The following is a 16,087-nucleotide window of genomic DNA, read 5'->3' as shown; positions in this document are numbered from 1 at the left end:
ATGACTCCAACAGGACCCCTGAGGGGTCCCAGCCCCGCCCTACGATGACTCCCAGGGCCAGGGCTGCCGGAGCCGGGGTCTGGGAACCATAAGGAACTTCCAGCGTGCAGGTGCTGCAGCCCATGCTGGGTGTTAAAGCCACTATCATGGCTCAGGACAGGCCTCTGAGCTCGCCTGAGCCCCACATACAGCCTGCCCATAGCGCCGGGCACAGGGAGGGCCAGCCCAGGCCCTCAAGGGCCTCTCAGCCATCACAGGCACCAGAACCAGGGCGCCTGCAAGTGCGCCTGGAAAACAAGCATCTCACCAAATTTAGACAGAATGTCTTGCTGCTCCTCCCGGCTAGAAAACAGGATTTTGGGATTCAGCCCCCTCAGGCTCGCGCTCTCCCAGGGTGGGGCCTCCCGGCTAGGCCTGTCTCTGGGCTCCACCTCTACTTCCAGGTTCACTTGGAATAAATCCGGGTATTTCTCCTGAATGTCGCAAGCGTCCAGGTCATACCTGCAGTTGGAGACCAGAGGGGTGATCAGGAGGGACCGTGAGATATTTACGGGGCACCCCAACATTCCCAGAAGACGGGCCCAGAGCAGGGCTGGGTGCTCCCCAGGCACACACGCCCTCGGAGCATCCCACCTCCTGTGCCAGGGAGCACCAGGTCTGCCCTCACCCCTCAGGCCCTGTGGCTCAGATCAGGTACTCTGGGATCCGAGACGCTGTTTCCACAGATGCCCTCCACCTGGAAAACTCCCGACTACTAACAGAGGCCAGAACACTAAACCCTCTGCGATGCAACTGCACGGATGGGGAGCAGGATTCCTGGGGAGACACAGCCGTGTGTCACTGTGGGCACAGGGGGGTGGCACCAGATCCGCCCCTGCTGGGGTGGGAAAGGGGGGAAGGGCAGGGAACTCGGAAGATGCTGGCCTCCAGGCACTACCTCAGGCAGTGGTCCAGGGGCCCAGGCACAGTTGCCAGACAGGTGTGTCCAGGGCAACCTGGCAGTGCTGATGTTGGTGGCCATTCCACTGACCACCCTAATTTCGTGGCCCTGAATCTCTCTTGGGAACTCCAGTATTTTTCACTAAGACCGTCTCTCATTACATGGCCACAAACTACAATGACGAACCCCAGCTCTTCAGCGGTGCAGGTTCCCCAGTGCCGGCCTTGTTTCATGCCACCTAACATGTATGTGTGTCACTGGTTCTACATGTTGACACACGGCGGAACCACGAAGAAAGAAATGCAATGAAGGGGTGGGTTCCTGATGGCTAGAGGCATTGAGCGAAGGGCCCGGCGGTCCTGTGACCCCCAAAAAAACCACCACGGGGCAGAGGAGGGGCCTGGGCGGGTACCAACGTGGTCCGTGTGGGTGCTAAAGCCACGGCAGACCTTCAGTGCTTCTCTGGATGCAACAAAGTAAAACTAGCAGGCATGGAGACCCTGGCACGTGACGCCTGCAGTTCTGGTCCCCCACTTGCAGAGACACAACCACCTCTGCTTGAGGGATGCGTCTGTGAAGGGGAACTGCTGTCAGAGCTGCTGCTCCTCTCACCGGGCCCGAGGTGAGCGCAGGGAGAGCACCTGCTGGGCCACACCCTCCTCAGGCTGCAGTGTCCCCTCTGTCCACTCGTCCGCGCACTCCTGGCCCCCAGGCCGCCACAGGCTTCTTTCCTTTCCAGGCCGTGCACCCACAGCAAGTAGACAACACAGGCGACCACTCAGCCAGGGAGCAGCAGCTACAGCAAGAACCAAGGGGGAAAAGCCCAGACAGTGGTGTCGGCAAAGCAGAGTCCAGCAGCCAGCAAGGGCAGGGAGGTTGAGACCCCTGTCCACAAGGAGGGGAAGCCAGGAAGCAAGGGAGGAGGGAGCGAGGCGGGGTCCACACAAAGGAGCACAGGAGGTCTGCAGGCTCAGCTCCAGTGGCAGTAGGGCCTCGGGGGCAGCTCCAGGCACCACGCTGACGGCCACCCATCCCCGCACCCCCACCCTGCTGGCCCCTGGAGACTGCCCCAGGCCTGGGCCTGCCCACTCACCCAGCAGGCCAGTGAGGGCACAATGAGGGACTGTGAGCAGGGGTGCAGCCCCCAAGCTCCCTGGATATCAGAGGGCACAGGGCTCAGGGATGGCTGGGAAACAAAACTGCTGACGAGTGTCAAGGATTGGAACCCAGTCCACTTATCCCACTGGACCCCCTCAGTCACAACAGGCCTCGCCAGGACAGACCCTCTACCCCATCCACTTAACACACTGGACCCCCTCAGTCACAGGAGGCCTCACCAGCATGGACCATCTCTGGTTCATCTGAGAGCATGTCCTGCTAATGCCATTCCAAATTCTCTCGAACTGGCCTGTTTCTTTGTTTTTTTTTTAATTGCTTTTTCTCCCCAAATCCCCCTAGTACATAGTTGTATATTTTAGTTGTGAGTTCTTCTAGTTGTGGCACACGGGATGCCACCTCAAAACGGCCTGATAAGCAGTGCCACATCTGCGCTCAAGATCCGAATTGCAGAAACCATGAGCTGCTGAAGTGGAGCGCATGAACTTAACCGCTCAGCCACGGGGCTGGCCCCTCGAAGTGTCCTGTTCCAATGCCTCTGTGCAAAACAAATCCTGCCCGTGGAAGAGACACACTTCCCTGCATCAATCAGACAACTCAACAGCTTTCTTCTTCCTGAATTAATTAATCCAGTTTTGAAGGCATAACATACAAGGCCACGCACAAATCTAAGACTATGTTTCCACAAGGTGCTATACTCGTGTAGGTGGTACATTCAGAAAACTACACTGTGTGTTGCCACCCCCAAGAGCGTCCCTGTGCCCCTCAAAGCCAGCCCCACAAAGGCAGCCATGCCCTGGACCTCTACAACCACATGAGGCCTGAGCCGATAAAACGGGTCATGAGACATGGACAGTCGTGGCCTTTTGCTCATGGTTACATCTGTGTACGTCACGCTTCACTGCTGCATGCCACCCACGTGTGAGCATGCCACAGCTCATTATCCATCCTGCTGCTGCTGGCACTGGGTTCCTCCTCATTTGGGGCTGCTAAGAATAAAGGTGCTAGGAGCGTTCCTCCATGAGTCTGCTCTTGGTCCCAGGCACTCACTTCCCTGGGGGACACATCTGTGGGACACAGCTCAACCAGACTTTGCGCAGTGGCAGCAGTAAGTGTGGGTTCCAGGAGCTGCAGACGCTTGCCGGCAGCTATAAATGCCTGTCTCTCATTCAGCTGCCAGTCAAAGCGCACAGCGGCCTCAAGAGTGTCTCCCTGATGACCGAGGACGGGGACCACTCCTTCAGCCACCCATTGACCAGTGGGACTTCCTTGTTGGTGCAGTGCCGGTCAAGTCCTTTGCTGTTTTTAACGGCTGTCTTCCTCTCTTCGGCCTGTGATTCCTCCTATATTCCGGACTTGTGTCCTTTGTCTGATACCGCATACTGCAAACATCTTCTGTTCACCCAAAAACATCTTTGTCTGACTTCCACTTCTTCTTTTTTTTTTTTACCAACTTTGTTTTGTTTTTTTGTTTTTGAGGAAGATTAGCCCTGAGCCAACATCTGCTGCCAATCCTCCTCTTTTTGCTGAGGAAGGCTGGCCCTGAGCTAACATCATGCCCACCTTCCTCCACTTTATATGTGGGACGCCTACCACAGCATGGCTTGCCAAGTGGTGCCATGTCTGCACCCGGGATCCAAACTGGTGAAGCCCAGGCGGCCAAAGCAGAATGTGTGCACTTAACCGCTGTGCCACCGGCCGGCCCCTGACTTCCACTTCTGGAGGATCATCTCATCGGAGAGGTTCTAAGTTGGCCACTCTTCTTGTTTACTATTTCAGAAGGGGTCCCCCAAGGACTCCTGGCTCCCATCCCTTCAGTTAAAAGGCAGCTGTCCATCTTGTCACTCTGAAGGCCCCGAGTGTCCCTCCCCTCCACCCAGGGGCTTTGAAGTTTGTCTGCTTCTCAGCGATTCAGCTGGGATGGGCTTGGGTGAGGTTCCTCCTCTCTTACAAACACTCCTGCTGGCGTTGGCAGCACTTTTGAGTCTATGGTTTGATGTCTTTCATCAGTTTAACAAAGTTGTTAGTCACTAATTTTCAAAATATTGTTTCTTTTCTATTCTCTCTCTCTCCGCCTAGGACTCCAAATAAAAGCATGCCCAGCCTTTCCACAGCATCCCAGATCTCTCCCATGACCCTTTCTGCATCTTCCGTCATCTTCCTCAGTGCTGCACTCTGAAGATATTCTGTTCCAGTTCACTGCTTCTGTGCTATTGTGTCCATTCTGCTAATACACAAATTGGTGGAATCCACTTCAGCTGTAACAGCTCTCAGTCCCACAATTTGTAACTGCATCCTGTTTACGCATCCCAGGTCTCTAGCAAAATGCCCCTTTCTGTTTTCTTGAGCTCACTCATCAGTTACTTGAGGCCCTGTCTCCTGACTCCAGTACCCGACTCAGCTGTAGGCCATCACATACTTTTCCTTTTGGTCTTCAGTCATTTAGTCTTAAAAAAAAGTTTTTAAAGGATGATTTCTTTGTTGTTAAAAGTTACCGAAGCTCTGGGGGTCATGCTCCTCCAAAGGAGGAAGACTCAGAAAAGTTACAGCTGTGGCATTCCCTGTCTTTGTAGCGTCATCTTCACATCGGCACTTAGGAATAACACTGTAAAATGCCAATACAAGAAAAACACTACAAAGATGAGAAATGTGAGAAATGTAAAAGAGTAATAATATATCAAAACACAAGACGTCCAACCTCAGAGGCTGATGGCTGTGAGGGCAGCAGGTGCCATTCTCCCTGAGCCTTCACACGTGCAGGCCCCGTGCGGCACACCACCTGCATGAGGTACTGAGTCCTCCCGGGACCCCAGGGGTCAGAGCTACAGACCTCCCCGGGACCTTGTGGGTTGGATCCTAACATTTCCCTTGGTTTACTGGGTAGGAAACCAGCAGAGTTTGAGAAGGCAGGTCTGGGGTAGCTGTAGGCGGCTGTCTCTAGAGCCCCTCCACGTAGCTCCCCTCTTGCTCCTGGAACAACAGTAAGTTTGGGTGGAAAGTGCATGTGCCTGTGCAAGTACGAATGAGTAGAAAGATGACTGGAATCCAAATGCCCATGTGTGGAAGCTCGCTCTGCCGCATACCAGCTTGGTCAGCCCAGCTGCCTTCAGCTGGAGCAGCTCCACTCAGAACATGAACTGCATGATACCTGCTGTTTACTGAGGGCCTGGGGTACATTTCCAGGCCTCTGATACATGAGATTTTGACAAATTAACGTATCTGAAGAGTACAGTAGACTAATAACAAGTGCTGCATTATATTTATACTCGTGTCTAAAACCAGACTGTGAGCTTCTCTTAATGAGCTCCGAACCCTGTGACTAGCAGAACATTGTGCACAGGAGAGGCACGGAATGAATGTGTCACAATGCAGGGACACTCGTTCATCTGGCTTTGCCACATGTAGTGTGCAAGCGGCTACATCCTAACAAGAAATGCACTGGGTCAGTCCCCAGTCACTGAGGTGCACATGGCAGCCACCGTGGTCCAAACAAGGAGTGGCGTACTGAACACGCCTGGTTCTGGGGACAGACTCAAGACTGAAGTTCCAGCATGCACCCTGGCCGAGCACCAATCACAATGCCCTGCAAGCCTAACTGCGCTATACTCATTCACACATGGACACGGCTGGCGGGTGTCCACACACCCTGACCCCTCTGGTCCCTCTCCCATGGTGACACCAACATACTTTGCGAATTTCACAGTAGTTGCGTTCCGAGGCACAAACCCAGTGTGGAACTGGATCTGGAACATCTTCATGGATGCCATCTGCAGAGAGAAAGCAAACACAAGATCCCTAACTGGGGAGGGCGCCACCAGACCCTCATGTCGCACAGATTTAACAGTTAACAAGCTCTGAGAGCCACAGACACACGGACAGTGGGACGGCACCCTCTCTGACAAGGGGCTTTTTGGGGTCTGTGGTGGGGCAGCCCAAGGGTCCAGCCCAGCAGACCGCATAGACAGCAGTCCCGTAATGTGGGGGAAACTCTGGGCCTTTCAGGCTAAAATCCCCTCTGCCTTGCACTACACGAAGTGGGGACTCAAAAGGCAGTTACCGAGTGAGCCTGCAAAGCTCTCACTGAACATGAGTCTGAGGACCTCCTGCAAGAGACACAGAACACAGCGAGCGCCTGCTCACCTTGGCCTGCAGCCTTCCTCCCAGGGTGGACCTGGCGTGATAGATGATAATGAGCACGTCTCCTTGGACTGTTATGCCCAGGGGAATGACCGCTTTGCCATCCTCGATTTTAAAATCCCTAAAGAACAGAACAATGAGAAACTGTTCCCTTAGGTCAAAAAGAGTCAAGTTCTAGTGAAGAGTCACCTTGAAAGAGCAATGCAGGACCGAGATCCCCCAGGCATCAACACTCAAATCCACCTGTTCTCATCTTGCTGGTTTTGCTACCAAATTACTTCGGGGTGGGGGGTGGGGGGTGGGGTCGGGTGGGGTTTGCTCCAGGAAATGATGTCTAAAAAGCCAATCCTTAGCAGGATGAGGTGGGAACCTCTCACACACACCACCCACAGGCCCCAGACTAGCATGCAAAGTCTGCTTGTTGCTCATGGCCTCAATCTGAGATGGGGCCTCGCGAGCATGCCTCAACGCCACCTCCCAGCAACATCTTTCCACAGAATGAGAATGAACACACTTGATGGTCACAGGGCGAGGAAGGCCCTGGACCCTGAGCTCACCTCATCCTGTCATACTCTTGGGACGTGGTGGTCACGCGCTCGTCGCCCACGTACACCTCGCAGAAGGGCCTGCAGCCGTTCCTCTGCTTGCTGAACAGCGGCACCGGCGTCATGACTACAGCCTTCACCAGGATTGGCTTGCTGTGTGGTGTGATGGGCTCCTCTGCCACCATGTCGCACATGTACTCGATGTACCTGGAGGGGCAGGGGGCACACCACATCACATGTGTGCTCCGTGCATGGTCCACGTGCTTTGTCACATACACTTTCTGTGAAGAGTCCACAAACCACATCATACGTGTGCTCTGCACACACTCCACACACCGTATCACGTGTGCTGAGAAGTCCATGTCATGTCACACATGCATTCTGTGTACAGTCCACACACCGCGCCATATGAGTGCTCTGCACGGAGTCCATGTGCCATATCATACATGCATTCTGTGCACAGTCCACACACCACATCATACGAGAGCTCTGTGCATAGTCCACATGCCCTGTCACACATGCGTTCTGTTCAGGATCCACACACATCACACACGTGCTCTACAAAAGTTCACATGCTGTATCACACATGCATTCTGTGTACAGTCCATAAACCACGTCACATATGCTTTCTGTGCAGTCCACAAGCCATGTCACATATGCATTCTGTGCACTGCACACACATCACACAATGCTCTGTGAGAAGTCCACACGCCGTGTTATATGTGCATTCTGTTCACAGTCCACACACCACATCATATGAGTGCTCTGTGCATAGTCCACGTCATGCCACATATGCATTCTGTGCACTGTTCATGCACCACATCGTACGAGTGCTCTGTGCATAGTCCACATGCTGTGTTACACATGCATTCTGTTCACAGTCCACACATCATGAGTGCTCAGTGCATGGTCCACACGCCACGTCACACATGCGCTCTGTGCATAGTCCACACGCTACGTTACACACCTGCTGTGCATGCTCCACCTCCACATGCCTCGTCACACATGCATTCAGTGTAGTCCACATGCCACATCACATGTGCTCTGTGTAGTCAGCATGTATACTCTGTGTCCCTGGAGCCCCAGTCAGCAAATCAGATCTTTTTTCAATCAAATATAAGTACTTAATGCTATAAACATCCCTTGAGGCAATGTTCTAGTTTCATTTCTCAAATTTGATGTTATAATTTTCATTCAGTTCAAAATATCTGTAAATTTCCCTTGAGATTTCCTCTCTGACTCATGGATTATTTAGTAGATTGTTTAATTTTGAAATATTTAGGGCTTTTCCAAGCCATCTTTCTGTTATCAACCTCCAGTTTAATTCTACGATGGCCTGTGAACTTATTTTGTATGATTTCTAATCCTTTAAATTTGTCATGGTTTAAGGACTCAGAACGTGATCTTTCTTACTGAACGCTCCGCGTGCACCTGAAAGGAATGTGTCTTTTCCATCACTGGGTAGAATGTTCTACAGCTGGCAGTTAGGTTTAGTCGGTTGGTGGTGGTGTTAAACTCTGAACTGACCTTCTGTCCACCAGTTGATTGATTACTGGGAGAGGAATGTTAAAGTCGACACTATAATCCTGATTTGTCTATTCCTCCTTTCAGTGCCAGGTTTCTGCTCTACACATTTGGAATCTATTGTAACGTGGTGGTGTTACTCCGTCTTCCTCTGGTGAGTGCTTCTGTGGCGCCTCTTTGTGGCACACACTCCAGGGCGTCCACCTCCTGCCCTTGTCTAAGTCCCTCTCCTCGAGCCTGGGCAGCAGGGATGACCAGCTTCTGACCAGCAGAAGGGCAGGGAGGCCATGGCTGTGCAGACACTACATACCGCTTCTTGCTGGCTGACTCATTCTCGGGGCTCTCCCCCATGGCTGTGTTGGGGCAGCCTGGGGGCAGGAAAGCTGGGTGCCTCTTGCTGACAGTCAGCAAGAAGCCAGCACCCACAGCTAATGAACCCTGCCAACAACCTGAGCGAGCTTGGAAACAGATTCGAAAACAAAGGAGAAGCAGACCTTCTTGGAGTCGAGGTCCATACAAGGCGGCCGGCTGCACCCTGTCTGAGCCTGGCGAGGAGTCGTCTGCCCTGACCCACAGAGACACACATAACAGACACGGGCTGCCTGAAGCCTCAGTCCTGCGGCCGGCAGTAACTAACCCAACCTTCTTCCAGCACCACTTGGCCCGGCTCTGCCTCTGCGACACAGTGGGGCTCTCAGCTGGGCTGCAGACTGTTCACACTCAGGGAGGATGGACATGGCCGCAGTAAGTGCACCTCCCTGACAGCTATTTCCTCTTTGTTCCGTCTGTTCTTGGTTTCCTCTTTTTGGTCTTCTCTTGGATTAATTGAGCATTTTTTATCCTTTCATTTTATTTTTCTTCTGTTGACTTAACAATTACAGCACTATAAAAAAGACCCCTATGGGTTGTGCTGGGGTTTCTGACAAGAACTTGGCTGTAATTTGTATCTCTGATTTTCTCTTCGTGTGGTTTCCAGCAGTGTGAATACGGGACGTCTCAGTGGGTTTTCTGTGTGTGTTACGATCCCGCTGGCTGTCCTTGGAGCTGCTGGATCTGGTGTCTGCCGATGGTCTGGGGAACCCACAGCGACCGTGTCTCCATGCTCCTCCTCCCTGCGCGTCTCCTCCTCTGGGGCTGCAGGCACCTGCTCATTAGACCAACCGAGATGCTCTGATAGGCCTGGCTGCTCGTCCTTTCCGGGATGCTCTCCTCTGCCCCTGCTGGAGCAGCGTCTGTCTCCTGACCAGCTCCGTGGCGGCGGTTCCCACTCTCTACTGGTGGGCCAGAGGAAGGCAGTGTTCCCTGCTGCTGTGCTTTCTCACATCGCTTCCTCCTCAGTGTCCATCTCTGCCGAAGTGACTGACCTCCCAGCCCTGTATCCTGTGCACCCTCCATCAGAGTCCTCAACATGCTGATCACTTCTTTAAATTTCCTGTCAGAACACTCTGAGTCCTGTCCTAGAGACTGCTCTGTCTCCTTCAGGCTCCGCTGGGAGCCACACTCAGTGCCCCTCCCAGAGCGGCTGGCCCTCCCTCTCCAACCTGATCTGTGAGTGCCCGGCAGGGACTCAAGTGGGCCAATTTCCCAATCTCTGAGGCCTTGCCCGCTTCTGCGCACTAGGTCTCAGTGACTGTCCTGCTGGTCCTTCTTGTTGGCATCATGCTACGGCTGCTAGGTGAGTGAGTGCTCGTGCCCTCTCTCCACAGGCGCCCATCTCCTCAGATGTGGGGCCAGCTAATGGTTCTGACGACTGCTGTTCTCCAACAGCTCTGGAAAGTCATGCGTTTGAAGTTGGTCCTGCCACTCTCTTAGATTGTTAGGGTGGGACAATGCTCTACACGTCTGCACATCTCCAAGAAAGTAGCCATGGGTTCTGGGTTCCAGGTTCTGGTGGGGGTCCCAGAGCCAGGCACACACCACTGACGACACTCTTCCCAGCTTTGACCCTGGCTGTGAGTGGCTGCTAAGCAGGATCCTACAGCAAGAGGCGCAATTTGGGAACCCCTGATGTATGTGGAATACAGGAAGAAATGGCTTTTAGGTCACTGTGTTAGAAGGGTCTGCAGTCCATCTCTTGTGCTTGGTGGTCTAGGCCGTGCTTTGCAGCCTCTCTGCATGAGCAACAGGACCGCACCCCTGAGCTGTACAGATGACACAACCGTGCACCAGCTCTCTCAAGGTGGCCGAGGGACACAACACTGTCCCTAGACCGCCAGCCAGCAAGGTGGGGCCCCACGTAGGAGCAGCACTGACTCCTCCCCTACTCCGTCAACAAGCTGTGCGGCCGTCCAGATGGGGAAGGATGACCCATAATGACCCCTCGCTGGCCTGGATGCAGTCTCTTTCTTCCTGGGGGTGCAGGAGTGAGCGGGCAGCAGGGTCAGGATGGGCTCTGGCTCCCCGACTCTCGGGGTCTGCATTGTCTATGCCAAGGTCCATTCCTGCAGAGGAGGGAAGTGCTCCCCCAGGGTGCCCACGGAGAGGCTGTGAGCTGGGAAGCGACTCCTCAGAACTGAGCATCAGAAAGGCCACTGTCGCTGCAGGGGGTGGACAGAAGGGGGCAAAATGACAGGAGAGGCCAGCCTGGTTGGTGAAGGGTGTGATCCCCGAGGAAGAGGAAGAGAGCAGAGCGGGCAGGGCCAGTTGCAGCCATGAGAAACCATTCCCTTTGGCCGGTAGAGATGCTTTTGTGCTGACACAGAGCAGCATAAAAACCCGAGTGTCTCCCAGGACCCTGACACAGCATGACCTCACAGCAGAAGACAATACCACTCCGTCCATGCAGCATCACAGTTCCCAGGTGTCACCCATCCAACGAAACAAGCCCACAGCAAGCCCAGAGCAACAGGGCTCCATGGAGGCAGCAAGCCCACATGTGACAAGAGGCACTGTCCCCATCGCCCAATGAGCAAGTGGCCATGCTGGGCTCAGACTGGGCTCACGGCCACACTTGCTAGAAAAGCTGGTGCCCAGGAACTGGACAGAGGCATGGCCCCTCGTTAGCTTGTAAGCCCCAGCAGGGCTCAAATCCCAGCCCACCATAACTGTGATTGGCCTGGGGCTTCTTTGCCTGCACAGCAGGACCATCAAGTTAGCCTGGTAGGGCTCTGTGGGCAGCGGTATGGGGCAGAGGCGCACTCGCCAGGCCCATGCTCCACCCGAACGGTGTACAACCCTCACTCCTTCTTGAAACTCTTCCCACCTCCCAGTGCCCACAGCTGAGATCCAGGCACAGGCAATGCCACAACCAACGTCCCCACAGCGGGACACACGGTACCTTTTGTGGGATGGCCAGATGCCCGGCGGGCAGCGCTTCATACTGAACATGTACACGGCAGCCTCTGCGGTGCTGAAGAGTCGGCAGAAGCATAGGAAGGAGCAGACGGCCACAGCGGACGCGGCTCTCCCATCCTAGGACCAAGAGCACAGGGCAGCTCACATGGCCGCAGCGGGTAGAAGGTGGGCTTCGTGACCCACAGCCCCTAGAGAACAAGCCCAGGCTTCCCTCCTGGGTCCAGGGCACGTTTGGAAACCGACAGAAACATGCCTGATGAGGCGGGAATCCAGAGTCCAACAAGAACAAAGCTTCCTTCGCAAAAAGCGCAGGCTGGCCAGCTGCTCCCGCTGGACACCGCTCACAATCATGGTCCCTCTGGGACCTCACACTCGCCCGCCGTCCCCTTGGTGCTCTCCCCTCATGGCACCCCCTTCATCATCACGCCTACTGTGACGTTCATCAATAGCAGAACGGCGGCGCTAACCTCCGAGTACACATTCTGGCAGGCGCCCCACTGTGTGAGACACCACAAACCTAACCCTTGCTGTGCATCTGGGGAACTGGAAACAAGGCTTGTCCTCAGCCAGAAAGTAGAGGCCGAGACAGGGTCCCACGAGGCAGCGTGGCCTCAGCACTGAGTTGTCAAGGCCCATGTGGGCATTGCCTGGCGGAGAGACGAGAAAATGCCACATGGGGACCCTGCACACTCTGTAAAGAGGGGCAGGGAGACCAACTGTGTGGGCAGTCTTTCCTGAGAAGCAGGGACCCAGGGACCCAGGTGTGCACCCACAGAAGGCACGGGGCCTGCACTCCCCAGCAGGGTGGATCCCATAAGGCTGGGGCACCAGGCCCAGTGGGGGCAGTTGCTGCTCCCTCTGGGGTTTGCTACCCTGCAACAAAAGGAGCTGTGCTGGGGACACCCAGGCCTAAGGCCACTGGCTGCAGATAGCAGGACAGAAGCTGCTCCCCTAGGACCTGCCACGAGTCTGTGTGCTAGCCTAGCACCTCCCAAACATACCCTGGTTCTCAGGACGCTGGCTGGCTGCCAGCCTCAGGTGGTGGACAGAATGCTGTGGCTTCACAAGGAGCCTCGAGGGAGCCACCATCACTGTGGTGCCCAGGCTCACATGGGTACCCCATGTCCCCGCCTGGTGTCTCATCAGGGCCCCAGTAAAGGCCTGTGACGGTGGGCATCAGCCTCCTGCCTAGACACCAGCTTGGCTCATCTTCATGGCATGGGGCCCAGCCTGCGTCCCCACTTGGGACACCAGCTGCTCCACCTCGCCTCCCTTCTCAGCACCGCCATGCCTGATACCCTGGGTCTCTCTGTTCTCTCTGTCTCCTCCACCGGCTCTAAGCTTCCTCTGGGCAGGGGTTTCCCCCCATTCATGGTTTATTCTCTGCTGCATCCCTGAGGAGAAGCGCAGGCCTGACTCACGCACTTCAACAATGCTGCGGGATGGAGCAGCCTCACACTCACCATGCAGTGCACGACGCAGACGTTCTTGTGGTCCTGCCGGAGCCAGGAGTGCATATTCCTACAAATGCTGTACAGGCTGTGAAGGCTTGGGGCTCGCCTGGCCGCCCAGCCGCACTCGGAGACCTGTGGGGAGAGGGCTGGCTCACTGTGCTCCCTGCGCCAGCAGGGTGCACATGCTTGGGGGGCCTCTTATCACAAGCACCGCCCCGGACAGCACCACCCCACACACCTCCCTCCCCCTGCCCACGGGCGTCTGTCACCCTCGGCCCAGCTCCTGAGCTCCTCTGCACGACAGGAGTGCGTGGTGCTACAGGCCACGGCTCACTTGGCAAGAAGTGCCTTTCCCCACACTTGGGGTACGTTCAAATACTGTAAAAACTATCTGTGTCTGAATATTTATTTACCAAGAACATCGTGGGGCCTCACGCTCTCTCACAGGCAAGCAGCAACGGGCACCGTGGTTTCAGCGTCCTTAGTTGCCATAATGAAACCCACCTGACCTCTTCACAGTTATGCTCTGGCATCCTCCTTGAGCAGACCCACCCCTGCCACTCACTGCAGGAGGACCCCGGGCAGCCCTGTGTCATCACAACCCCGAGCCCCCACCGTCAGAGCCCTGGCTCCACTCATTGCCACTGCCTGGGGATGTCACAGGTCTGCCTAGTGCCACATCTCGGCCACTACCATGAGAGCAAAAGTGCCACTCACTCGGTTGTGAAACTTGGAGGGCCGGTACATCCTCGGGGACAGGTTGTAGACCGCGTAATGTCCTGGGTGCTTGGAGTCCAGAAACAGCCGCACGTCCTCTATGTTGTTTTTGATGGCCGACTCCACACCTTCCGCTGGGAAGGACATCACTGAAAGAGCAGCCCACGTCAGTGCCACGCTGCCCCCACTCATGGAGCCTGACAGGGTGGGGCCTCCTCCTGAGCTTCAGCACCCACTGGCCCACACTCGGCCACACTCAGCCCCCTGCTCCTTGCACTCCCGCGGCTGCTGACCCATCAGTACAGCAGGAGGTGGGGAGCCACGGAGCACAGACCCCCAGTGCCTGTCGGCCACTGACAAGAAAGACCCTCTAGGACTTCCAGACGGCAGGTTCTGCTAGAGAGCCTGATGCACACAGAGTCTCCAAATGTCTGTATTTTGGTTTTTTTTTTTTGCCTGGAGACCCAAGTTTTAAATGTGAATGGCCTTCCATCATTCCCCTCACAACTTGAGTTCCAGAAAGTTCTAGACTAGGGGGAGAAGCTGGGTTGACACTGGCACTGTCCACGGCAGGGCCTGGAGGCACTGGACACGGGATGGGTGCCCCAGGCCACACCTTGGGTGAGCAAGTGGCTGCCGAAGAGGCCACACCCTTCGCACCCCACCTGACACTGCAGCAAGGGATGTGCTGGGGGCCAGTGTCCCAGGAGCTGTCCTCAGAAAGGAGAATCAGAAGTGCGTTCTTATGGCTAAAGTCCTTATGGCTACAGTTGTCCTTAGGGGGTTATAGGGCTACGTAGTGTGTCCTTATGGTTAAAGTTGGCAAACATACCAGCAATTCTGGATGTGATGTAAGATATGTCCAAATCTCCCTTTGCATAACTGGAATTAAAAAGAAGAGTGTCTGGTTATTACAGAAATTTCTACAGTTAAGTCACAAGAGCTTCAACAGGAGCAAGTCCCAGAGGGAAAGTGGGTATATGTAAGTGTGCATGTGCACTCACGTGTGTGTGTCCACTACATGTGTGAGTGCTATGTGTACATGTTAGTGTGCATGCACGTACTTGCGTAAGTGCACACATGCACGTGTGTGGAGCCGACATTCTACATAAGAGGTGGATGAGAAATTGTAACTTGCAAGTGGTGGAGGCAAAGACCTAATAGAAAGGAGTTTTAACTCTCTTACTGCTATTCTGCTCTAAAGAGGTATGACATTAGGAGCTGGTTTTGAAGAGAGATGGTGACAAAAATGCAAGATAGTTTTTTGACCTGGTACATCACGTCTGGCTACCAAGAAAACATCATAAGGCACACAAAAGTGAGGAAATGCAGTTTGAAGAGACAGAGCAAGCGTCAGAACCAGGCATGGCAGGGGCGCTGGAATCGTCAGACCAGGAACTTAAGACACTTGTGATTACTATGCTAAGGGCTCTGATGGAAGAAGCAGACGGCATGCCAGAGCACAGGAGCAATGTGAGCAGAGAGTGGAAATCCTAAGAATGAACCGAAAAGAAATGCTAGAGATGAAAAACTGCAACAGAAATGAAGAGTGCCTCCGATGGACTCGTCAGACTGGAGACGGCTGAGCAAAGGACCTCTGAGCTTGAGGACATCTCGAGAGAAACCCCACAACTAAAAAGCCAGGAGAACAGACTGGAAAGAACCAGAACAGAGTACGCAAGGACTGTGGATGACCACAGAAGGTTGTGGAACAGGACAAAGAGAAGAAACATTTGAAACCATAATGACTGAATTTCCCCAAATTAATGTCAGTCACCAAACCACAGAGCCAGGAAGCTCCGAGAACACCAAGCAGGATAAATGCCCAAAAAAGCTACACCCAGGCGTAGCACTCTCAAACCACACAAAATCAAAGATAAAAACTCCTGAAAGAAGCCAGAGGGAAAAACACCTTACCCACAGAGGAGCAAAGCTAAGAATTGCATGCGACTTCTCAGAAACCGTGCAGGCAAGAGAGAGTGCAGTGAGATACGTAAAGTGTTGAGAGAAGGACCAGCAGCCTGGAATTCTGTACCCTGCAAAATTCTCTCCAGAAGTGAAGGAGAAATGAAGACTTTCTCAGACAAAATTTGTAGCCAGTAGACCTGCCTTCAAGAAATGTTAAAAGTTCTTCAGAGAGAAGGAAAATGATACAGATGGGAAACCTGGATCGACATAAAAAATGGAAGAGCGTCAGCGAAGGAATAGGAGAAGGTCAATTTAAAACTTTTATTTTTCTTCTTAATTGATATTACAGATAGCAGTGTTCAAAGTAATAATGGCAACAGTGCATCTGATATGCATGCTTATGTACATATTACACGCACATACATACACATACGCTTATGTGTAAGTGAAAT

The 16,087-nt window shown here is 54.0% G+C and overlaps 1 protein-coding gene across 3 annotated transcripts in view; it reads right to left on the bottom strand.

Moving 5' to 3' along the window:
* The window catches only part of GAK (cyclin G associated kinase), a 60,230-nt gene that overhangs the window by 13,016 nt on the left and 31,127 nt on the right, over positions 1-16,087 (bottom strand). For all 3 annotated transcript variants that reach the window (XM_023638555.2, XM_023638557.2, XM_023638556.2), the window contains 8 exons: positions 14,560-14,609; positions 13,728-13,876; positions 13,020-13,142; positions 11,540-11,673; positions 6,751-6,945; positions 6,197-6,314; positions 5,744-5,823; positions 308-501 (listed from right to left, as the gene is read on the bottom strand). In XM_023638555.2, coding sequence (XP_023494323.1) covers positions 308-501; positions 5,744-5,823; positions 6,197-6,314; positions 6,751-6,945; positions 11,540-11,673; positions 13,020-13,142; positions 13,728-13,876; positions 14,560-14,609 — 1,043 coding nt within the window. The remainder of the gene's footprint in view (positions 1-307; positions 502-5,743; positions 5,824-6,196; positions 6,315-6,750; positions 6,946-11,539; positions 11,674-13,019; positions 13,143-13,727; positions 13,877-14,559; positions 14,610-16,087) is intronic.

The sequence above is a fragment of the Equus caballus genome, chromosome 3, assembly GCF_041296265.1.
Source record: "Equus caballus isolate H_3958 breed thoroughbred chromosome 3, TB-T2T, whole genome shotgun sequence".
Lineage (NCBI taxonomy): Eukaryota > Metazoa > Chordata > Mammalia > Perissodactyla > Equidae > Equus > Equus caballus.
The sequence above is the reverse complement of the archived record's forward strand: the minus strand, read 5'-3'. Positions and strand labels throughout refer to the sequence as shown.